The sequence below is a fragment of the Egretta garzetta genome, unplaced genomic scaffold (genome assembly GCF_000687185.1).
Source record: "Egretta garzetta isolate BGI_Z169 unplaced genomic scaffold, ASM68718v1 scaffold85, whole genome shotgun sequence".
NCBI classification, from domain to species: Eukaryota; Metazoa; Chordata; class Aves; order Pelecaniformes; family Ardeidae; genus Egretta; species Egretta garzetta.
Genome location: NW_009259718.1, coordinates 4,345,851 through 4,369,978, shown reverse-complemented (window position 1 = coordinate 4,369,978; position 24,128 = coordinate 4,345,851). Strand labels below are relative to the sequence as shown.

The following is a 24,128-nucleotide window of genomic DNA, read 5'->3' as shown; positions in this document are numbered from 1 at the left end:
GCCTGTGGAGTTTACCTGGGGAAAACCTTCCTCTAGTTTCTGAAATGTACTTCAAAATTACTTCTGAGAAGTAATTTCCTGTTGTCCTTAACACATCCTGAATGTTTAGTTGAATCATGCAGAAACCTAGTCACTGCAACTGTGTTAACAACGCTACTCTCTTCAGGCCAGATGCTCCTTTAATGTGATTTTAGCTGTCACCCTAAAGAGGTTCTATTATGGACTGTGACTTTTAACAAAAGTCATAAAACATTACTTTGATAATTAATACCACAGAACTCCAATGACACACAACCTTGAAAAACAATTGTTCTTAATTTTTCCATTTGTGTTCATTGGCTTTATTTCTGTTTCAAAATTGTTAACACCCTTATCTATCATTGTCAATTAACCCAGGTCACAGCATGTTTTAAGGGCAACTTGGAACCATGTTTCTTTCTTTCCCCAGTGAATTTCTGTGTCTCACTTTCTCCATGTATGAGCTGTAAAGCCAGCATAGACTCCAGCACTACAGGAGGTAGTGGTCTCCTTCCCCAACCCTACAGAAGGCTGTTGCAAATCAATATGAACATGCAAGATGTTTGACCCAATCTCCAGCATAGCCACCATCAGCAGCCCCATGTGCATGTCTATACTGTTTTTCTCTGTACGTTTGGGGAGGGGGGCAACAGAAAGATGTGCATGAAGTTTCTGGTAAAATTAAGGCCTTGGGTTCATAACTATAAGAACTTACAGGAGGTTCATGGTTTCCCATTCAAAGATCCTGCCACATGATCCACACAGCTCACCAAAAATGGAGGTTATGGGCTGCACATAGCAGTGCTGTCAACTCATCCATTCCCCAAACCAGAAGGACAAAAGTACATCCTGAGGAAGATTTCCTTTTATATCGTATTCAAGACTGCTGGCAGCTATATTCAGCAATACAGCTGTCTGGCAAGCTTCTTCAAGAGATTTCGGGTGTTTTATGAGTATTTCCTGGTGTTTTCTGGCATGTATATACCGTAGCAGCATGCGGGTACCTAAAGGTCTGAGTGTTTTGAGGCACAGCTCTCTCCACAACGGCCTTCAGGAGACACAGAAAAGGTGTCCAGGACCACCAGCCAGCTGGCAATGGTTCTGTGCACTTGTTGGCCTGTAATGAGGTTCACATTCATGTGGAAATGCTTCTGTATACTGAACCAACCTCTGAATATTCAAATGTGAGATGCCAAGGTCCCCTTTCAGCACGCTCCTTCACGTGCCTTTGAACAACTTTAGGGATTTGATCATGTTTCCTGGCTTAGCCACCCTCAATGGCTTTGGGGTGGCAGAAGTGAGGGATCTGGAACCCCTGTTGTCAAGTGCTGTCTGGAATTTTCCAACATTTGGGGGTATGTTATGCCACAGCCTGGTGCTTTTGGGTACTGCTAGCTCTTCCACCATACCCAAGTAGTTCAGGAAGAGAGTCCAACACCACTGGCTACCTCATGCTTACTGGCTTTTTGGAGAACAGCCATCCCTGGACCAGTGTCCTTATTCCTTCAGAAGGAAGTTTGCATCCATGAGGTGCCACCCCTTCCCTGGCATTTTCAGGCACAGCTGATTCCACTGCATCCCCAGGAGGTCCACAGTAGTGTTTTGGTTTCAGAAGATGGCTGACAAGAATTTTTGTGCTTTTGCTGATTTTCTTACAGTTAGGTATGTTTTCTAGGCTAATTTGGCATTTTTTAGTCTGGCACACAGATGCAGGTTGTCGTGGTTTCTTTCCCCCTTTAATTCTCTCTGCCTCTTTATGGAGGGTCATAAGTCAAATCTGAGATCTACTGAAGGAGTGATTGTTTCTTTCAAGTATTTGGTGACATGTTCCCTAACAATAACATTCTAGAAGTTCAAGAGTGTTTTCTCATTCAGAGTTTCCATACTGTAAGCAGTAAAGCTCAGAACTACTTTTTTAACCTTTTTAAGGATCAAGATTCCTGAGACACAACTAGGTTCATAGGATATGTATAGTTCAGATTAATAAGTAAAAATCTGTTAAGGATATCTGGCTAGTGTCTATACAAATACACAGAAAGCAATCAGAAGAATGCTGACAAATCAAGAACTCAGCCAAGCTAATCTCACTGAATCAGCTACTCCTAAAACCATTGAAGATTATTAATTTAGTAATTGCCCCTGTTGTAAAGCACTCAATGGTGATTCAATTCTCTTTGGAATGCAATGCAAACGAAGGCAGACTACTGCATAAAGGAGTACAGAAGTTAAAATGGGGAGCTTGGAGGAAGAGGAGAATTTGGGGATTAAACAATTGAATTTGGGGAATGTAGAAGATGAATTATGGGATGTCTACAGGGAATGGGAAGGATCATGTTATGGAGAAAAATGGAGAAATGGGGGAAAGGAAGTATAAAAGATGCCATTGCATGTAAGCAGTAAACTTGTCTGGCCAGCCCCTGCACCTGATCACTATAGACTGTCCTGCCTTCTTATTAAATTCTAACTGCTTTCATGTGAGTATGCTCTCTGCTTCTTCTGTGTGTGCGATCTGCCAGCAAACTTCAAGCTGGTAAGTAAAGTGAGAAGTTTAAGAGCTAGGTACTGGAGAATCTGAGGGTCCAGAGGCCAGCTATCAGAGAGACCTGATCCACTGTTTTTTATCTGTGCCTTCAAATTCAGGGATGAAAGGTTTAAATATTTAGAGAAAAAGTTCATAAAACTTATCTTACAAAAAGGGACAAACACAGACATGCACACATCACCTCCTTCCTGTTGAAACGTGGAAGAAACATTCTGATATTCAGAATTGAGATCCTGGCATTTAATTAAAAACTAGAGGTGACCTCACAATTCTCCGAAGCAAAGGTCATAGCATAATGCACCATCATTAATGCAACTTTTCAGAAGCCATTGGATCAATTGTTCTGTCATTGCATACTCACCATGAAATCCTAAACAGTTACCTTAAGTTAATTTTACCATACATGGCTTGAATAAAAGGTAATTTCATGACTACTTAGAATTAATAAATACTGGAGGGGAAAAAAGTAACAGAGGATCATATTAAAAAAATTTTTTTTTCAAGGAAAAATGGTAGGGGAAGAAATAATAGCCATAAAGAGAAACCACCAAAGTTTCCATGTATAAATTAAAATGTCTCAGAGAAAGTGCACCAAAAACATCTGCCTTAGACCACATCTGAAAGAAGAAGTCACTAAAACTTTACTTTCAATTTGTTTAACTCTTGTGGATAGAGACATTCAATGGATCATAAGTTCAAAATATAGTTTATTCTGAAACTGAATGACATTTTAACTTTTCTTACAATATAAATCATATTGGCTTGCACTTGAGTCCTCCCTAAAACCAAATATTGTCAAATATATATGTATATTTCTTTACCGTACAGTTTCCTCGAGTCATACTTTTGTTGGAAAATTTCTGATTGCCACATGTCCAAAATCATTTGGGCCCACATTAGAGTAACAAAATGTATGACTGGCTTTTGGAAGTTTTTGAATAATAATTTCATAAAGATTCACAAAGATAAATAACACTCCAGATTACTTCACTTCAGATATTTGTTTAAACCATTGTCAGTTTGAGATACAGAGATTAATCCTTCTCAAAGCTCAGGTTTAACTTAACCACAGGATACATATCATTTCTCTGAAACTCAAAATCCCTCTAGCAAAGCCTGAGTAGAGAAGAAAGCAGTTTCCTTCCTAACTGCTTGTTTTCCTTCAGACGCCCCCATCTTTACCTTAGCATTAAGTGTACTAGCTTCATCTCTTAGTTCCATCTATGTTTTATTTCAAGATAACAGCAGTTCAAAGACACATATACTTATATAGCCCCGAAACAAGTTTTGAAGCAACCTGTATTAACTTTGGACCACAAGGCATGTGTTTGTGTGTGTGTCTGTGTTTATCTTCCTCACCCACTTTTATAGATATATGGAACTGAAGGTCTTAAGACCTGGAGGAGGCTTTTCTGAAATGTGTACAGCTTTCTGTACATAAGGATTCATATTCTGATTAAATCCATTTAATAGCACTGTAGGACAAATATTTCAGAATTTGCTTTTACCTCTAAGCCTAGTGCTTTCAAAGCTTACCAAAAAGCCCTTACTGATGGCACCGTCTGGTAAGCAAATAGTGTACAGAAGCTCTTCCTCAATGCTGCAGAGCAGCAGCTGCCGCAGTGTTGGGGCAGTAGCTCCCTCACCTGCCTACCTTTAGCATGCCAGAGAGGCGGGCAGGGATAAACAGCCAAGAGGCAGCAAAAGCAGCTGCAGGATGACAGTCACCAGAATGTTGGGGGGTGTGGAGACCGACAAATTACAGAGAAAGATTTGCTATGCTTTGCCAATTTTAATTGGAAAACTGTGTGCCCCTGCAGTCAAAAGTATGGAAAACAGAGCACTGCAGGGATACAGTTCCTGTCATTCAAGAGGAAACACTATGTTAGCATGTAGTAGGGGGAATTCAAGCAATCAGGCAAGAGCTGTTTGCCTCTTAGTTATGTCGAAGTGAGTGACATATTTTAAAATTTTAAGTTTTAATGTGCAGAAACCATAAAGTATAAATTTCACATAGATCCAAGAGAACTGGGTCCAAAGGGATTGGAGGTAAAGATTACTGCTCCAAGATGAGATAGGAGAGTGTCTTGTGGGACACATGCTGGCTTATGGATCAGCTCAGGTGCTGCATTTCTATCATAAAAGCTCCTATTTGGTGAATCTGCATGAATGAGAAGTGCCTATGTGTGTGAATGGAAAAACAGTAACCAGAAATCAGATCAAGGAAAGGACAGGTACGTGCTGAGAGGCAGCGTGTAAAAGTCTCCCAAGAATACAGAAAAACTCAGAACATCAAGAATCTCAAGTCTGTCAGGGCCACCAGCACACAATGATATCAACAGTAGGTTATAGAACTTAGACCACATCCTAGGGTGCAGTGACTTCTGTGTACCAAGATAACAGAATTATATACAAGCTTGCTGAAGAATGGGCCCTAAAGGACTTTTCTGAGCTCAGTTAGAAGCCCCTGGTGCAACAACCTGGGATGGGCCTCCCAGGTCTTGCTCTAAACAGGTAACGGTCAGTGCGTGTCTGAGTGTGAGGCAATAATTGAACATACTGTATGAATAGTTATCTGCTATTAATAATAACAGCTTGATTCTATTGACAGTTTAACTAGTAAAAGGTGATCTAATAAACACTGATTGTGATCTTTTTCTCCCCTGACTTGAACACCTATCAGGAAAATTTACAATTCTACTCATGAAACCGTTCCGTCCTTGCTTGACTCGAGGATTAGCACAGGCTCATCAGTGGTTATCTGAGTCCCACCTGTACCTCACTTGATCAATAAATATTACATTAATATCACTCATTCCCCCTTCACTGACCTGCCTCCCTACCACAGAGGAGAGTCCATTGTTAAGTACCAGGTGAAAATGCTATGTGGTCACTATGGAGTAAGGTCTTTATGTCTACTCTACAGCAATCTCTTCTTGCTCATATTCAGATTTACTTCTCTGGATAGTTCCAAGAAACAGAGGAGGTTATAGTTCTACCACACCTTGCACTAAGTATTTTCTCTGTTTTAAAATAATGATATGGTTCCTGTTCACTGATTACAGAATGACAAGTTCTAGGCATTTTTCTTCCTTTTCTGTAGTAATGTGTTTCATCCAGTCACCTTACCCACATCCTCAATTTATCTCCTTCCTCCTTGGTACTGTTGATGCATCCTAACTTTGCACCACCAGCCCAGATTACTCTTCCCACTGTCTTTAGGGAACACCATGCTTATTTCAGTAGACTTTCTTGACCATTTTGTCTTCAAAATAGTACTTTTGTTCTATATGGAATAGTAACAGGTCTGCTTTTAAAAATATTTCTCCAGAAGAACAACCTGAGAGATAACACAAAGGGCTGTTGGCATCACAAGGGTGTCTTCTTCATGAGAAAAAGAAGAAAAAACCCCAGAGTCTCATAACACAAAAGATTTTGAGTTCAACTCAAAAACTCAAGTCCGAAAATCCGTAGTGGAACAAAATTTTGATAGGATTAATGTTGCAGCAGAACTGGGGTATGACATGACCCGGAAAACAGAGGTAAAACCTGAAATTAGGAATAGACAAAAAGTATAATTCAGACAATTACAAGGAAAAAAAGGTAAGGAACTTTAAGGAAAAGGGGGAAATATAGCTCACTGTAGAAAGAGGGACTACTAAAGATTCAAAGGATTCTCTCTAACAGAGAGAATAGAGAGCATCCTGAATATTTAAAGCATGTCTTCCACCTCTGCTATACATACACGCAAAAATAACAGACATCATATTAAATCCAGCATAGCTTTCTGTATCCCTAATTCAAATAAAACCTATTTTCTGAACAGAAAGGGAGTTTTGGAAGAACTAGGAAAAAGTACATTTAAAGACCTGTCATAAACTACTTCTAAGAAAGGAAGGAAGTAAATGAGTTTCACTATTTGTTTAAGAAAGCAAACATAAGATGGAACTTGCCTTTCAAAAGTCTCTTTACCATCAAGAAAAGAAAAAAATCACAACACAAAAGAAAAGTTAAAGAAAGAAATATTCCAGTTCTGAGAAACTGAAAGACTTGTTCTCTAGACCCTTCACCAGCTCGGTTGCTCTTCTTTGGAAGAGCACCAAAATGTCCTTCTTGCACTGGGGGGCCCAAAACTGAACACAGTATTTGAGGTGCAGCCTCACCAGTGCTGAGTACAGGGCAACATTCACTTCCCTAGTGCTGCTGCCCACACTATTTCTGATACGAGCCAAGATGCTCTTGGCCTTCTTGGCCACCTGGGCACACTGATGGCTCCTATTTAGCTGGCTGTCAGTCAACACACCTAGGTCCTTTTCCAATGGGCAGCTTTCCAGCCACTCTTCCCCAAGCCTGTAGCGTTGTGGGGGGTTGTTGTGACCCAAGTGCAGGACCTTCTTGAATATCATACAATTGGCCTTGCCCCATTGATTCATCCTGTCCAGATTCCTTTGCAGAGCCTTCCTACCCTCAAGCAGATCGACACTCCTGCCCAACTTGGTGTCATCTACAAGCTTACTGAGGGTGCACTCGATCCCCTCATCCAGATGACTGATAAAGAGATGAAACAGAACTGGCCCCAGTACTGATCCCTGGGGAACACCACCTGTAACTGGCCACCAACTGGATTAACTCCATTCACCACAACTCTTTGGGCCCAGCCATCCAGCCAATTTTTTACCCAGCGAAGAGTACACCTATCCAAGCCATGGGGATCCAGTTTCTCCAGGAGAATGCTGTGGCAAATTGTCAAAGGCTTTACTAAAGTAAACGACATCCACAGCCTTTCCCGCACCCACTAAGCAGGTCACCTTGTCATAGAAGGAGGTCAGGTCAGTCAAGCAGGCCCTGCCTTTCATAAACCCACACTGACTGGGTCTGGTTCCCTGGTTGTCTTGTACATGCCATGTGATGGCACTCAAGATGATCTGCTCTATAAAACATAACATAATTTTACATGCAAGAAAATATGCATGTGTTAGTACAGGTAGTGTCCTAACCTTTGTCAACCTTCACAGATACATGAGAAGGGGGTCCTTTTGCTGTATTGCAGCAGTGGGTAGGACCTCCAAGGAAATCAATGTGCATCTGTCTTTCATACTGTCCTGTCTCTGCAGTGCTGGCGTACCACTCCTCTTGTCAGCCCCTGGGATTGCATTGGACCTTTCCATCAATCCCTGAACTGGTTTCACTTACTATTTCCTTCAGTAGACATCAGATTGGTTCTGATGAGGCTGCAGGTTGGCACAGGCAAAAAACATGGCAACCCCACCGCCTTTTCATCATGTCCCCACTTATCTTCTAGATACCATTGGCCTAAGCCATTGCCTGGAGGAGCAGCTTTTCTCTCACTCCACTGCAATCCACCAGATGTGTGAATCTCAGTGAGGCAGGTGACATGATTCCAGGTGCTGCAAGAGAGACCAGGCACTTCCCAGGGAGACAAAGCCTGTCTGTGCTCCCTTGTCACCACATGCTGCCATCCCTGTGCCTTGAGCCACCCTCAGGATATCCCTTTGGCTATAGCAAGGCTCACAAGACTGAAGTGCTCCTCTGCAGCAATAGTTAGGAAATTGGAAATGGCAGGCCTAGCAGCTCCCCTTTGCTTCTGAGAGAAAGTTGTTCTTCTGAATTTCTGCTCAGGCTGCCACTGGGTCTGCTGTGTGAAAGGTTCAGGAAGGTCTCATACTGACGTGCCTAGAGCTGATGCCTCAGAAATTATGGATGTCAACATCCCTAATTTAGCCTTCTTGAAAAGCCCTGAGGTAGAGTTTGAAGCAATTTGTGACAGGGGCTTCTTGTTATGCAGAGATCAAACCTGCCAGTGGTGAAGATGGAGACACCAAGCTTTTTGTGACCTGCAGATCTGCTGATGTCCTGGATCTCCTGCCCCACAGATTCCCTCTGTCTACCTGCTGGACAATAGTACCACCATCCTGTGTCAGTACAGCTGGGGTACCCATTCCCATTCATCCCCATCCCTCTAACTGATGACTTTCTCTACTTGACCTCTGTTTCTCAGAAGATGGTCTCTAACAAATGTTTTCTATATGCATGTCTGAAATCCTACAAAGGCTCCTTTGTAGTCCAGATGATCCAGCACAGAGCTTGCTAATGGGTCATCTTAGCCATCTCCACTATAACTGCTTCTTAAGAGATCTCCCACTAGACAGCTCTGTACTGCCAGGTCTTGAAAAATCTTTTAGAAAGAAAGTTTTTTACAGACTCCAAGGAATAACTTTTCTTGCTTACTTCCTACTCTATATACCTCATATTCGTGTACACGGGGAGGGATCCTCCATGCTGCCATGGGGATGGTCTCAAGAAGATCAGGGAGCTTTTCAGCTGCAGGAGAGAGAGATGGGAGGGACCCTGTGGGTACCCTACACTGAAATAAGCAAGCAAACTCAAGCACTTAATGTCTGCCTGTGGCTCAGGTGCTGGTTTGGGTTTACTTTGGTGCATTTCAAGGGAAATATGATATAGAGAGAATTAATCCCATGCAGTGTGGATGCAAGTCAGTCTGTGCCACTTGACACCAGACCCAGGAATTAGTCCCTGGCCAACTTTTACTTAGCACTGTAGACAATACTTGCGCTGACTGCTTAAAAAAAGAGGTGAGCCTCTAACCACATCCTTTGTTGTTTGCTCTAGGAGATGAAAACCCCAGTGTCTCCATGGTACTTGCTCTCTCTGGTGAGTCTGTGTGAAAACAGTCCCTACACACCTCTCAGCTGTGGGGTACAGCCACACAAGTTTTCCAACTACTCTCACTGCACAACCCATGGGTGGTACACATGCAGCCTGCTTCAAAGCCATGGTGCAAGAACATCCTTATGTGTGCCAGTCTGGAAATGCAAAGTTGCAGAACTGAGGAGCATCAGAAGACAAGAGAGAACCATCTCTTCTACCCTACTAATCTCTCACTATGCCTATGTTATAATCTGGAGATTTCCTTATGAAACAGTAGGCTATTTATTGGACTGCTCCCACCATGTGTGCCCATTTTGCAGGAAGGTAAGTATCTCCTGTATATGGACAGATCCTGAGAACAACAAAGCTTCACTCTGCTCCAACAAGATTGGAGCCTACCCTGTATCTACTATTCTTCTTCTTTTCTTGCAAGCTGGAAAACAGTAGACTCTGCCCACCTCTTAATTTTTGCTCATCCCAGTAAGGAAAACTGCATCAACACCAGATTTTTCTTGCAAAAGAACCAAGAAGTAATTCTTAGCCAGAAGGTATGCCTAGAGCTGACAACAGTAGCCCCTGGAAGAAAGCACTGCTGGAGAAGCAGTATGTCTTGAAGCACCTACTGGGCAAACAAAGAAACAGCTGTCAATCAGTATCCTCAGACTCCATTTCATTTCTGTGAAGAAATATACTTCATTCTGTGCTCAGAATGTATAGTAGGGAAGTCAGGCAATTGATACTAGTATGATGTTTCTCATGCAGCACAGGAAATTCTCTCTGCATCTTCTTCCTGTGTTCTTATGCAATCTAACTATTGGCCGCAAAATTTCAGTTTATTAGGGCTCATGTGAGGGTCTTCTACCTCTTTCAGATTCTAGACACCAACACCTATTACATCTTCCTGTCCGAGGGTGTGTGCTAAGCAGTGTCCCTGCAACTCCATATACAATAAGATTTTTAGTTACAGAGTTGTAAAGTTTGTTCTCAAGCACACAAGGCTGAGTGCTATCCCCAGCACATTCTATTGCATGCCTCCAGCATGGGAATACTCTGAAAAGGGGGGGATGAACCTCCAGAGGAATGAAACTGATGGTAGGGAATCTTTTTCAAACAGGTACTCAGTTTATGACAGATGAATGCAGCTTTAAAGAGAGATGCAAGATTCCTGCTCAGCATCCCTATTTCTAGGAGAGAAGAGACAGAATCCTTAGCCTGTGACTGGCTTATAAGCGGCCAGGGAAAGAAGTGAAGAAGGGAGATAGTTTGGCCAGGGGTGGGGTGGGGGTAGGTGGGTTACTTAGAGAGTGTTTCATCCATCTGAGGAAGGAGCAGAACTTCTGGATATGTAGACCAAGATGTTTGTGCTTAGTGGAGATGGTGCTGGTTTTTATTCTGCTATCTGAGCATAGATGGTGTCCCAGAATGCCCCTCGATCCAGACAAAGGACACTAACAGTTATGATGGGCTGTGAAATGGTAACCAATGGATTACTTTTCCATATAGGAACATTCTGTATCCAAGTCTACTGAGAAGATAACCTTAAGGTCCTTCACAAACATTGCTAGATGGATAAGGCTGGATGACAGATGTGATGTCAAGTTGCCATTGAACTTGTCCTTGAATAGATGTCTTCTCCTGGTCATTTGATTATAAACACATCCTGGTGTCACCAGACGTATTCAGGACTTGTTAAAGTCATCATGGGGACTGTGATTTTCAGGTAAGCCCTCAGGCCCACTAAGCAAAGGGAATCCATGCTGCCAGTCCCAACCCAAGTGAATATTGATCCTGATGACATCCCTGCATGCAACGGGAAAGAGAAGAAAAGGAGAGTACTAGCTGAGTATTCTGGAGTTCTAACAGGCACTGGCACATATCTGGTTACTTGGTCATAGTGCCCATGAAGGAGACTGTGGTCATCAGGAGCCTGCATGCTGAGAAATAGATCTTACTCTTAGACTTCCTGGAGTGTGTTTAAAATGTCAGTGAGAATTCTGTTGATGGCTACTAGTCAGCAAGGAAAAGAGTGCTAAGTGAAACCACTGAACCTTAGTACAGGAACAGACATTATAACGGATACCTTGTCTGTCCCTCAGTAACACATCTGTAGTGTTTTTTTCTTCACTTTGACCAGATTTCCAATGGAGTGGCAGTGACTTTCTGTTTTTCAGAGGTCTGTATTAGGGAGCAGAAGCAGGCTGCTCTGCAAGGGAAGATCAGCCAGGTACTGAAGCTGACAGCAAGGCAGGATCCACATGAGGCAGGATCCACACCAAGGGGTACAGTCCCATAGTACCCAAACAAAAAGAACAGAATTGGTCTGGTGACTGCAGCCACGTTAAGTCAGCAGTCCAGGAAATCCAAACAAGACCATACTAAGGTTGTAGGTCCAAGATCAAGCCATAAAATCAAGTCAGCAGATCAGAGTCATTATCAGCAAAATTCAAGCCAAGTTTGGCTGTCGTGTAGCTCTAGCAGAGAACACAGGCAAGTGTCTGAGCTCCTGAGCAGCTCCTGAGCAAAGAATGGGCAGCCTCTGGCCAGACTTTTCTCTGCTCTTCCTCATGCAGCTCTTTCCACAGCAGTTTAATACAAGGTTACACTGCTGCAAGGTTATACAGAACTTGAACTGGCAGTCAAAGTCTAGTAGAAGAGGTTGCAGAACTTGTTGATGTACTAAGGACCTAACAGCTTGGACATCACTGAACTTTGGATTCTGGATAAACAGCAGATAGATTCCATCAGACAAAAAGAGCGTGTGTGTTCATGTCATAAAAAGGACTGTGTGAATGGATAGCTCTCTGTAATTTGTTCCAGTTGCCGAGAATGAGTCAAGTAGCCACAGTCTGATCAACAGCAGCTTTTATTTCCCTAAATTCATCGTTCTGGAGGGAATGAGGCAGTGGGCAAAACTAGCAGCAATGGTAATACACAGCCTGAAACTAAAAGAAACTCAGCAGAGGAAACAGGAAGTCCTGTAATTCACATCCTAAGGAAAGTGATCTTTCAAGAGCTTCTGTCCATACAGGTCTCAAGTTTTGACCGAATAAGGAAACCCTGACCTTGCCTCAAAAACAGAGCGGGTGTCATTTTTTACTCACAGAACTACCACTAGTGATAAACACCACTTCTGTTGATTTTACAGTGAGAGTACAATCGCTCCCAAGGAGATGGATGACCTACAAGTTTAGGGATTTTCTTTGCCTTTTTCTTTTCCAAAGTGATTCATAAAATGACTGTTGTTCTGCACTTCCACATCGCTTTGTCAAGTGAGAAATAACCATTTTGCGTACCGCTCTGGCTGTACCACTGATGTTGGTCCCATAGTAAAACAAGACAATACTGATGATGACATCAGAAGCGCAATCATCCTTCATATATGGTCAGAGGCACAATTTTTGAATTTTATTGGAGGTTTTGGTTCTTTCAGATTTGAGATTAATCTGTTGATAATGTCTAAAAAGGTGAACAATATTTCTATTGGTTCCTTCATATAGTTCATGCTAGCATGTGAATCTATATATTTCCTCCTTTGTAGTCCTTTGTGAGACACAGAGAAGCCCATGCAGAGTTTAGTCTATGCAGTGCCTAACAGGGTGAAATGTCATCTGTCCGTGATCAGGATGGCGACTAAAGGACATCTTTCTACTCCGGTATTGTGGCTGCTTCTCCTCTCCATTCAGGTCTCCCTGGGTAAGTACATACTTCACTTCATGTAAGTCAGAGAGGTAGGAAAGGAATGTAAATTCAATATAAATAGATTGTTATTCCATCAACCTGTAAGGCAAAGTGTCAAGAAGGTGTTTAAATACATTTATGTCTTTTATTCAATCTCCTTGGTGATCCTGAGAGAAAGAAGGGTAAGCCATTTTTAATAGTTTTGTATTTTACTCAGACATCAGTGACTGGCCATTCTCATAAGAATTTGAGTCCGAGTTTAGTAAACAGCTACGCTGTAATGGAAACCAGCTGGGTATCCTTACTACTGTCTTGCCTCCCCTGTTGCGCTCTGTGTAGACAGAATTAATAACTCCAGGTCTTATTTTCAACATCGGTTCAAACGATATTGCTGCGCATGCTCTGTGTCTCCAGCAGAGCTTAGCTGGGTAACATACCGTCCCTTCAGTTGTTCCTGTATATCTGAAGCTTATCGCTATTTGTCTCTCTGCTCTTCTAGAGCTATGCGTACATGTTTGAAGCTGATGACAAGAGCCAGGTTTTGGAATACCCATTTTTGTCTCTGTACACGTGGAGGTGGCACTATGGCATTGTGACTGGTGGTCGCATCCCCATATGATGAGAACAAGGCTTCATGGTTGATACTTCGATGTAGCAGAGCCCTAGTCTTAAAGGTTCTCACCAGTAGTGTGGATGCAGTCACAGTTCAGGTGGACGGGAAGGAGGCACAGGCCTTTCTGTGCAAAGGAGTGTGAAGAACAATACTAAACATTTGCATTTAGGCATCCTGAGTGTCAGCTGAGCAGTTCTGTAGAAAGGAGAGTAAGTTTTCTGCCAACTTCTTTTTAGTCACAGGGAGCAGTAGTACCAGAGTGGCTCGCTGGCAGATGCAGGCAAGAGTAGCTTTACCTCAACACTGTCATCAGCACCCATCGTCTGCGCCTCCAGGCCAGCCAGCACTCCCCACGCTGCCGCAGCCCCCTGCTGGTCCCCAGGGAGGGTGGCACCGCACAGGCAGTGCGGGGGCATGGCCATCGGGGAGTCAGTGGGAAACCTGCGGCCCTGGGGACACGCGTGTGCTGAAAACCTCCACTCAGGGTCTGGGTACAGGGATGCACAGCTCATTCTCATCCCTGGCCTATGAGGGGAACCAGGTCTTCAGCTGAAGCAAGCGAAAACCTGATGCCTTCTTATCCAAGCAGAAACTCACTCTGTGACTAGTACCACTGAATTCAGTGAAGGCACTTGTGGGACATGCTATGGAGTGTGAGGAAATACAAGAGTGTGCCTGTAGGTATCATAAGACTGATCACAGCAAATGATAGTTTTGATTAGGGAATATTTAAGCCTGTTGATTGGGTTATGCCTACCTCTGCATCCAGCCTTGCATGCTATCATGTGTTGAAAATATCAGATGTTGGACTATTTAAAAATTCAAATGCAGAGTGGTCAATCAGTCAAGTGAGGAGCTGTTTGTTTTACTCCTGGATGTGGTTAATGGAAATAGGTTATCTGGTTCCTTTAAATAATATATTATGAATTTAACTTTTCTTAGAAGTTATTTCTCTTTTAAACATATATCTTTTTTAGCTGAGAAAACTCTTTTTTGAGCTATATTCTTCAAAAAAAAAGGGTTGTTCTCCAGAACATCTTTCAGAAGAATCTTAAAAGACATAGTACAGAAAGATTATACTCCTTCTGAGAAACATGTTGCAAGTACAAAGGGATTTCATAGTTATCAGAGGCTTGTGCTATGTATGCAAAGGACTTTCTTACTCAGAAAAATTGAGGATAGAGGACAGTTTGCAGACAAAAGTAGGTTTTGGAAGTTACTAGTTGTCAGTCACTTGAATAAACTCCCTTAAACTTCTTGAGTTTTCGAATCTAAATGATAGGCAGGAAATTGTGAGGCAGTCCAGCAGTGTTAGCAAAGAGGTAAAACCTTTGTGTATATATGAGGTGATCATGTGACAAAGGTATATTGTCTGTGTCTGATGAAGCAGGGAGGAATCAGGCTACAGGCCACATGGAGATGGAGGCAAAATTGCGTTTTAGTTGACTACTGCCAGCAGTTTATTCTGGAATAAGAAATGAAACAATGGTTTGTTACTGAAGGAAGTGGCTGCATTCACATCAGTTCATGAGTTAAGACTGACATACCTACAGGGAATAGTGAGAGGAATTAGATTTGTTTTCAAATGCAAAGAAAAATTATATATTCTTGTTCCACAATCCCAAAAGACAGCAAGCAGTGTGATATGTATGAACACCTCTCTCTTTTGAGGAAGAGAGGGAAGGTGGTATTTTCCACACCAGATTGTTCTGAAAACTCTTACTGGAAAACCCAAGGCTCTTAGTGTCACTTATCAAATATCATCACTGATAGGAGATGATCTCTGAGAGGTGTCTTTCTGGACTATTTGCAAGTTGTGCACAGCTGCACTGTTTTCTGTCTGCATCGCTGCCCAGTGCTGGGTCATAATGAGCAGTGCGGGTTTCTTTGGGGCACCTGGTCAGGTTCTGACACCTTTCTTGCTTCCACTGCAATCTTACTCACTAAGAATTGTGTCTGTCTTAGCTGACTGTGTCACCTTTGGAGAGGTGACTCCTGTGAGTTGTGAGCTGTAGAGTTGGTATGAGGGTACAGCAAGGGCCAGCTGCAGTAACATGTCTGGCAGGGCTGGGCAGCCCTGCAGCACCCAAGAGAGGCAAGCACGGCAGACCTAGGGGTGGCAGTTGGGTTCAACTCTTGTTTCCAACTTGCCTCAAATCATCAGGCAAGTTCATGGTGATGAGGCAGGTCCAAGGTCAAGCCGAGAAGTCAGTTTGTGTCTCAGAGTCCAGATCAACAGGGCCCATGGCCAGGCACAGCTGTGCCAGAGTTGAACACAGATGCACCTACAATGTAGCTCAGGCAGGAACAGAAGGCCCAGGCCTGTGCTTAAATGGAGGCGTGGACCTATGGGCAGAGTGTCTGGGTGGAGACCCCTGGTGGGGAAGGTCAAGGCCATTAAGGATTATTAGTGCACTCAAGACACTGACAATTGGATCAAACGTGTCCTATAGATGTTTACTTTAATTTTCCATTGTGTCTCAGGTTTTGAAACAGTGCTAATTTGGGACCAAAGTTTGGGCTTCTGATGTGTCTGTCCTGCAAACTTTCTCTAGCTATGTGATCAATCTGAATGATCCTCCATGCCCCAAAAGCTGCATCCAGCTCTGGGGTCCTCAGCAGGAGAGAGACATGGACCTGTTAGAGTGGATGAAGAGGAAGACCACAAAAATTATCAAGGGGCTGGAACACCTCTCCTATGAGGAAAGGCTGGGGTTTTTTGGCCTGGAGAAGAGAAGGCTCTGGGGAGACCTCCTTGTGGCCTTTCAATACTTAAAGGTGGCTTATAAGAAAGATGGAAAAAGACTTTTTACCACAGCCTGTAGTGACAGAACAAGTGGCATTTTTTACAATGAGGGTGGTGAAACACTGGAATGGGTTTCCCAGAGAACTTGTGGATGCCCCATGTCTGGAAATGTTCAAGGACAGGTTGGATGGGGCTTTGAGCAACCTGATCTGGTTAAAGATGTCCCTGCCCACGGCAGGAGGATTGGAACTTTAAGGTCCTTTCCAACGCAAACCATTCTGTGATTCTATGATTCTATGTTTTCCTGTCTGGCTGATCAGAATAAAAGTCTATCAGTGGGAAATATGCAAATACATACAATTTGCATTTCTCCAGACACTGAGCTGTTGTGTCAGCAGGCAGCTGAACACCACTTAGCTGCTTGCTCACTCCCCCTCCTTCAGTGGGATGGGGGAGAGAATCAGGAAAAAAAGATAAAACTCATGGGTTGAGATAAAGACAGTTTAATAAAACATTAGCAGGGAAAATAAAGCAATAATAATAATAATAATAATAATAATAATAATAATAATAGAAGAACATACAGATTATACAACACAAGTAATGCACAATGCAATTGCTCACCACCTGCTGACCAATGCCCAGTATGTCCCAAGCAGCGATCCCTCTCCCCCCTAGCTAACTCCCCCTGCTGAGCATGATGTTATATGACCTGGAATAGCCCTTTGGCCAGCTGGGGTCAGCTGTCCTGCACGTGCCCCGTCCCAGCTTCTTGTGCACCTGGCAGAGCAGGGGAAGCTGAAAAAGTCCTTGACTAGTCTAAGCACTACTTAGCAACAACTAAAAACATCAGTGTGTTATCAACATTCTTCTAGTACTAAATCCAAAGCACAGCACTATACTAGCTTCTGTGAAGAAAATTAACTCTATCCCAGCCGAAACCAGGACATTATCCACCCCTTACTCTATACCATTTACGTCATGCTTAGGTCCTACCCTTACAATACATTTCAATTAATCACCACCAATTTCCCATTTTTTGATACGTACACACAGATATTATTCCCTTAGTCTACGGACCATCCCTCTAAAATTTCCATTGGGTTCATTTAGTCCACGGGATTGGGCTCCATCTGTCGTAACAGTCTTTCAGGGCAGGAGAGGTGGGGTCTGGTGTTGGGTTGTTGCATGCTGAAGTCAGTCCTGGTTCCATCCGCTGCACTTCCTCAGTTTCTTCAAAATTCATTCTTCTTTATCTGGGCAATTCTTACTACTATACCATTGATAGGATATATAGCAATAGTAAAAATTATGACATACTGTATTATACAGCAATTAACATTATACAGTTCAGTTCATTGGCTATTTTCACCCAAAATCAAATCCCTTTGAGGTACACATCAGACTTCCCCATCTTTCCGCATCACCCACCAAGCACACCCAGGTCCTTGAGCAAAAGCAATCCCATGAATGGGTTTGCCTTTGCCCAAGACAGGAGTAACCCGGACTGTCTTCTCCAGCATGTTTTTTACATGCACTACAGGGATTTTATCCCCTTCTACAGTGCAGAAGAGGTTTGATTCGGCAGGGCCAGCTCCGTTGGCAGATCCTCTAGTGCTGACTAGCCAGATGGCTTTTGCTAAATGTCTATCCCAATGTTTGAATGTTCCACCACCCATTGCTTTCAGTGTAGTTTTTAACAGTCCATTGTATCTTTCAATTTTGCCAGAGGCTGGTGCATGATAGAGGATGTGTTATACCCACTCAATGCCATGCTCTTTGGCCCAGGTGTCTATGAGGTTGTTTCGGAAATGAGTCCTGTTGTCTGACTCTGTTCTTTCTGGGGTGCCATGTCACCATAGGACTTGCTTTTCAAGGCCCAGGATAGTGTTCCAGGTGGTGGCATGGGGCACAGGGTATGTTTCCAGCCATCCAGTGGTTGCTTCCACCATGGTGAGCACACAGTGCTTGCCTTGGCAGCTTTGTGGGAGTGTGATATAATCAATCTGCCAGGCCTCCCCATATTTATATTTCAGCCACCGTCCCCCATGCCAAAGAGGCTTTAACCACTTGGCTTCTTTGATTGCAGCACGTTTCACATTCATGGATAATCTGTGCAATACTGACCATTGTCCCGATCCAATGTCGGGGAGATTTTGATACAATCCCAAGGACGAGACTAAGACACTAAATCCAGTCAAATGTCATACAACCTTTCAACTTTATTTTTGACATGGAGGGAGGAGGGAACCACGTGAGGAGGTAACAGAGGAGGTGAATGGGGAAAGGCAAAGGGGAAGAACCGAGAAAAAAGGAGGGAAAAAAGGGGGATGAGAGAAGGGAGTGGGTTTACGTCAGGGAGGACGGGGTGAACGAGAGAGAGAGAGAAAGAGGGGACTAGCTACCACCGCCCCAGGTCCAGCCATCACTAAGACATATCCTCTTTGAGTTGCCGGAACTCCTGGGACAGTTTCTCCACAACCAAGGGAGGAAGAGATACTCTCTTTGTATTCCCAGAGTAGGCTAGCCACTTCATCCACCATTGGTCCCTCATCTTTTCAGTTCAGTATTGCCAACCCTATGATGCTCATGTGCTCCATACCACCTTCCACCACATGGGTCGGGTTCGTCAGACTCCACCTGGATCTTTGGGTAACTGCTCATTGTTCAGGTCACTATAAATCACCTCCAGGGTGGCTAATTCTTTCAGGTACTGGATACCTCTCTCCATGGTGTTCCATTTGCCTGGGCAACATATGACATCTTCCTTGAAGGGATATCTTTCCTTCATGCTTGACAGTAGTCACCTCCAGAGGCTGAGGACTTGTGCCCCATTTCCAATCACTTTGTCAATGCCCCCTTCCCTAGAAAGGGATCCCAGATGCTTGTCTTCCTTACCCTCGAGTGCCAGGCTGTTGGCCCCATTATCCCAGCATCAGAGCAGCCAGGTGACAATGTGCTCACCTGGACAACGGCTGAAATATTTTTGCATATCTCACAGCTCACTCAAGGTTAGGGATTGGGTGGTTTCCATCTCATTTATGAGCTCTTCCTCCTCTTCTTCTTGTGATGGCCCAGCTCTTTCATTCTCCATTTCTAAACAAGCTGACTTTCACTTCCAGGATTTCTTCTTGTATATAGGGGCGACTGATACTGGCATGGGTTGGTTCCCTGGTTCAGCTACAGTGCCTGTGGCCGGGGTTGGAGTAGCAACAGTGGCTGTGGCCTTGTCATCAAATGCAGAGACTTTCTCTTCCCTTTGAATGTATTGAATAACATTGAACAGGACTTGGTAAGCATGGGCCAGGCCCCAGCACACTGCAGTGATTTGTGTCTCCCTAGAATTGCCAGGGTGACAGCATACTTTTTCCAAATATTCTATTAATTTTTCAGGAATCTTCACTTGTTCAGGGGTGAACTTCCAAAACACTGGAGGTGCCTACCATCCTCGGCATTTGCCCATACTACCCCAAACAACCTGCCACTCATAACTAACCAGCCCTGGGGCAGATCTCTGGATGGTATTCTTAAATTGCTTACTAACCATGGAGAAAACTGAAACAACATTTCAAATAAATACCAATAGATATATCTTAACTATCCAAGGATGTTGACAATACTGAAAAATTGTAATGAAGGAGGAAACATCATAAAAGAAGGTAGCAAAGGTGCCATTCTGTATTTCCTCCACTACAAACTTCTCAGAAGCAGATGTATAATTGCTAATTTTCTCCACGAGGTGGTACCCAAAGTACAGCAAAGACTTCGGTATGAAACCCAAATACCAGATAAGGCTCAAGGTCAGTGTTCTAATAGCAAGTCTCCCAAGCAAAACATCACTAATCACTGCAGAGCACAGGAAACTGCAAAAACCAACACCAACTTTTAACATGTACAGCAAAGAAAGGAGGGTGGTGCAGATCGGATAAACTAAAATCAAGAATGCATGAATCAATATCATGATCTGCAACTGTTAACAGATACGAATTCCTTAATAAGCTCTGGTTACTCTGTTGTTATCTCAAGCCCTCTGAGCCTCACGTTGAGCACCAAAAAGGTGTTTCAACCTGACAGGCAGCTGAACAACAGTCGCTTGCTCACACCCCCCCTAGTGGGATGGGGGAGAGAATCAGGAAAAAAAGGTTAAAACTCGTGGGTTGAGATAAAGACAGTTTAATAAAACAGTAGAAGGAAAAAAGTAGTAGTGATAATAATAATAATACAATATATAGGTTATACAAAACAAGTGATACTCAATGCAATTGCTCACCACCTGCTGACCAATGCCCAGCCTGTCCCAAGCAGCGATCCCTCTCCCCCTGGCTAATTTCCCCCCACCGAGCATGATGCTAGATAGTATGGAATAGCCCTTTGGTCAGTTTGGGTCCCTCTCAGCTTCTTGTGCATCTGGCAGAGCAGGGGAAGCTGAAAAAGTCCTTGACCAGTCTAGGTACTACTTAGCAACAACTAAAACATCAGGTTTTATCAACATTCTTCTAGCACTAAATCCAAAACACAGCACTATGCTAGCAGCTAGGAAGAAAATTAACTCTGTCCCAGCTGAAACCAGGACATCAGCCCATCCAGTACCTGGTCCTGGATCCTCAGGCTCTGTAATTGCCTCATGCACTGACAGACGTGCAAATGTGTCTTTGAGTTGGCCCCTAACCTTACCATCTCTCCAGTCGTTGGCCTCTGGTCCCTCTGGTAGCCAACTTCTCCAGTTGCCTCTCTCACAAAGACACATATACATACTTGGCTCCCAGGCCAATTAACTTACTCATTGGCTAGTCCAGCTTGACCTTCACTAGCAATCACACACTGACCTGTGGTACTGTGACTCACTCCAGTTGCTGGGACCTGTTGTGGTTTAACACCAGCAGGCAGCTAAGCACCACACAGCTGCTCCTTCACTCTCCCCTGGCGGGATGGGTGTCACAATGTACTCTGTGAATTAAACTTTATTTTATGAGATTGTTAAGAAATACAATAGGCAATCACAACAACAGGGGCTCATTTTCCCTTTGTCCTGACTAGTCTGTCATATGAATTCACTGATTCAAGTCATAAAGTTTCATAACTTATAACACGTAACTCTTAATTAGTGCGCCTATGAGCAAAAAAAAAAAAAGATAGTTACCTAGCTGATGGTGAGAGTGCTCATCCTTCCTCCTCCATCGCAGTGCGGGAGTTCCCTGTATTTCACCAGGAAGGATGAACGCTTCAGCGGTCCAGCTGCTGTTGGATTTGCTTCAAAGGCTTTTTTGAGTAAGCTGATGCTTCATACCTTCCAGCCTGGAAGTTTGTTCTATACTATTTCCATAAGTTAGCAGATTCTGAAGAAACTGCCATAACAAAGATGATGGCTGCAGGAGCCAGCACTCTGCAAGTGTTCATGGCTGCATCATGGCCCTTTAGCTCTTTCTGGGCACCTGTCCCACCTATACAGTGTTCTCGCTTTGACCTAATGGCACTGCTCCCAGCATACATCAGGCTTAGCATGAGCTGGGTTAGCCAAAATCTGAGCAGGAGTAGAGTGAACAGTCACAGATGGGGGAGAGATTGGGAAGCGTAAAAGTGAGAAAAACTCGTGGGTTGGGATCAAGACAGTTTAACAGGTAAAGCAAAATCTGTGCACAGAAGCAAAGTAAAATAAGGAATTCACTCACTGGTTCCCATTGGCAGGCAAATGTTCAGCCATCTCCAGGACAGCAGAGCTCCATCACACTTAATGGTTACTTGGGAAGAAAAACACTGTTACTCTGAACGTCCGCCCTTCCTTCTCAGCTTTTATTGCTGAGCATGATGTCATAGGGTATGGAATATCCCTTTGGTTAGTTGGCATCAGCTGTGCTGGTTGTGTCCCCTCCCAACTTCTTGTGCACCGCCAGCCTGTTCACTGGCAGGGCAGTGTGAAGAGCAGAAGCCTTGATGCTAGGCAAGCACTGCTCAGCAATAACTAAAACACCCCTGTGTTATCAATACTGTTTTCATGACAAATCCAAAACATAGCCCCATACAAGCTACTATTGTTGTCCAAAAAGCAGATTAGTGGCCCAGTGTGCAGTAAATCAATTGTCACACACTCAGGAGAGACACTGCATATTTATTTCATTTCTGCAGAGGTGGGTGCTAGGTGGTAGCTCTGCAAAGCTAGCACGCCTTGGTGATCAGATGGCAGCTTTTTATACACTTAGAGCAACAGTTATCAGTTATTTTGCAATCAATCATACCCAATCACATCCCTTTCTTATTGGCTCTCACAAACTTCGTATTCATTTAAAGCTACAGTGTCCTTTCTTTGTATACCATGTACATGCCCTGTAAGGAAGGCTCTAGTTATGGGCAAGGGTCCTTTGACCTGGGGCCATGATGTTTAGTATCATAACGAGGGTAGTTCAGCTGAAGGTACATGAATCTTGGGTTTGCTTGCCAAGTTTTAAATCGTTTCAAAACATCTTGATTAGGTGTCCGCTTCAGGCCTACTTGCTCCAGAAAGCCCTCATGTTGGTTCATCTGATGGGTTTCACACCTGGACAATGGGGCTGATCACTCTGCTGGGAGAGCCCTAGGTGGTGTCAGGGCAGGGCCTGCCTGCCATTGTTCCTCTGTTCTCCTTTACACAGGGAGACAAGCTTTCTATCACATAACCTAACAAATGAATGCCATCCATACTGTTGTTTAATTATAACAGTGACTGGGTTTGATGGAATTTCGCAGAAGGTTTGAGGGCTTTTTGTTTCAACATCTGTTTTCACAAGCATCTACAGAAAATCATTGTCTATGTCAATTCAGAATAGTGACATGTTCTATGATTCTGTAATTCTGTGTATGCTTTTTATTCAAGCAGATATGAACCTTTCTGCAAGTAAAGAATCTTTTTTATGAAAAAGATGTTCCAAAACCCTTGCCTTAAAATTCCTGACTGGGAAAAAACCTTAAGACAATTCCTGCACAAGTCCACTTTTTTCCTTTAAGTATCATTATGTCTTAGACTATCCACTTCCATTTTTCCGATGTTTACTGTGTCTGTGTAAGACGCAGACTCAGACCTGTTCCCCTGTGTTTCTTGGGTCCTAGAAGGCCTTGTTGAAGTTTGGCTTCCTACAAACTGTGTTCCACCATTATTCCTGCATTTGAATGCAACAAAATTGTCCCTGTGTTTTCTAGTCTTTAAGTCCCTGTGCTAAGTTACTGTATAATATTTGAAGCATCTATGGTAGTGATGTGCGGACACAGACTCCACAATCTGCAAGATTGTTAAGTAGGTATGTTTATTCAGCGCTGGGCAGCACGGGGGGTAGTCCCACCAAAGTCGTGTGCACCTCCACGTGGCAACTTGTCCTGTTTATATGTAGCAAAGTGTTACATATGCATGAAGTTTCCCAATACGCCTATACATATGCATAACCTGTTCCCGCTTCGTATTAAAATTAGTTTCATGAGGTCATTTCTGTAAGTCCCTCCCGACTGCGCTTGCTCAGTGCCTGCTTGTGGTGGTCGTCGGGGGTCATGGGGATGAAGGCTGATGGCTCCTCTTCGTCACCGCTAGTAACCCCTTGTTCTTGCACAGACTCAGTTGCTTCTTTGTGTGGAGGACTGGCTGAGTGAGAATGGGCACGCCTTAGTCCCGTTCGACAGCCCCTGCTCTTAAGCGGATGTGGGCGGAGCTATGACCAGAAGAGAAGGAGAAGCCCCTCCGCATGGACAGGTGATCTGTCCCAATCACGGTAGCGATGGAGGCGTGTGTGTAGTGGCATTCTACCAACCACAGTGTGACATGTGTGTTTGTTATTGTTTTCTGCCTATATATGCTTTTGTTAGCTGCGCAATAAAGGAGA

At 43.6% G+C, this 24,128-nt stretch overlaps 1 protein-coding gene across 1 annotated transcript in view; it reads left to right on the top strand.

The window, feature by feature from the left end:
• The first annotated feature begins 12,866 nt into the window (after positions 1-12,866).
• The window catches only part of LOC104126613 (antigen WC1.1-like), a 41,209-nt gene continuing 29,947 nt past the window's right edge, over positions 12,867-24,128 (top strand). Inside the window, exon 1 of the mRNA XM_035894567.1 lies at positions 12,867-12,943. Within this exon, the coding sequence (XP_035750460.1) occupies positions 12,874-12,943 (70 nt within the window). The 5' untranslated portion in view covers positions 12,867-12,873. The remainder of the gene's footprint in view (positions 12,944-24,128) is intronic.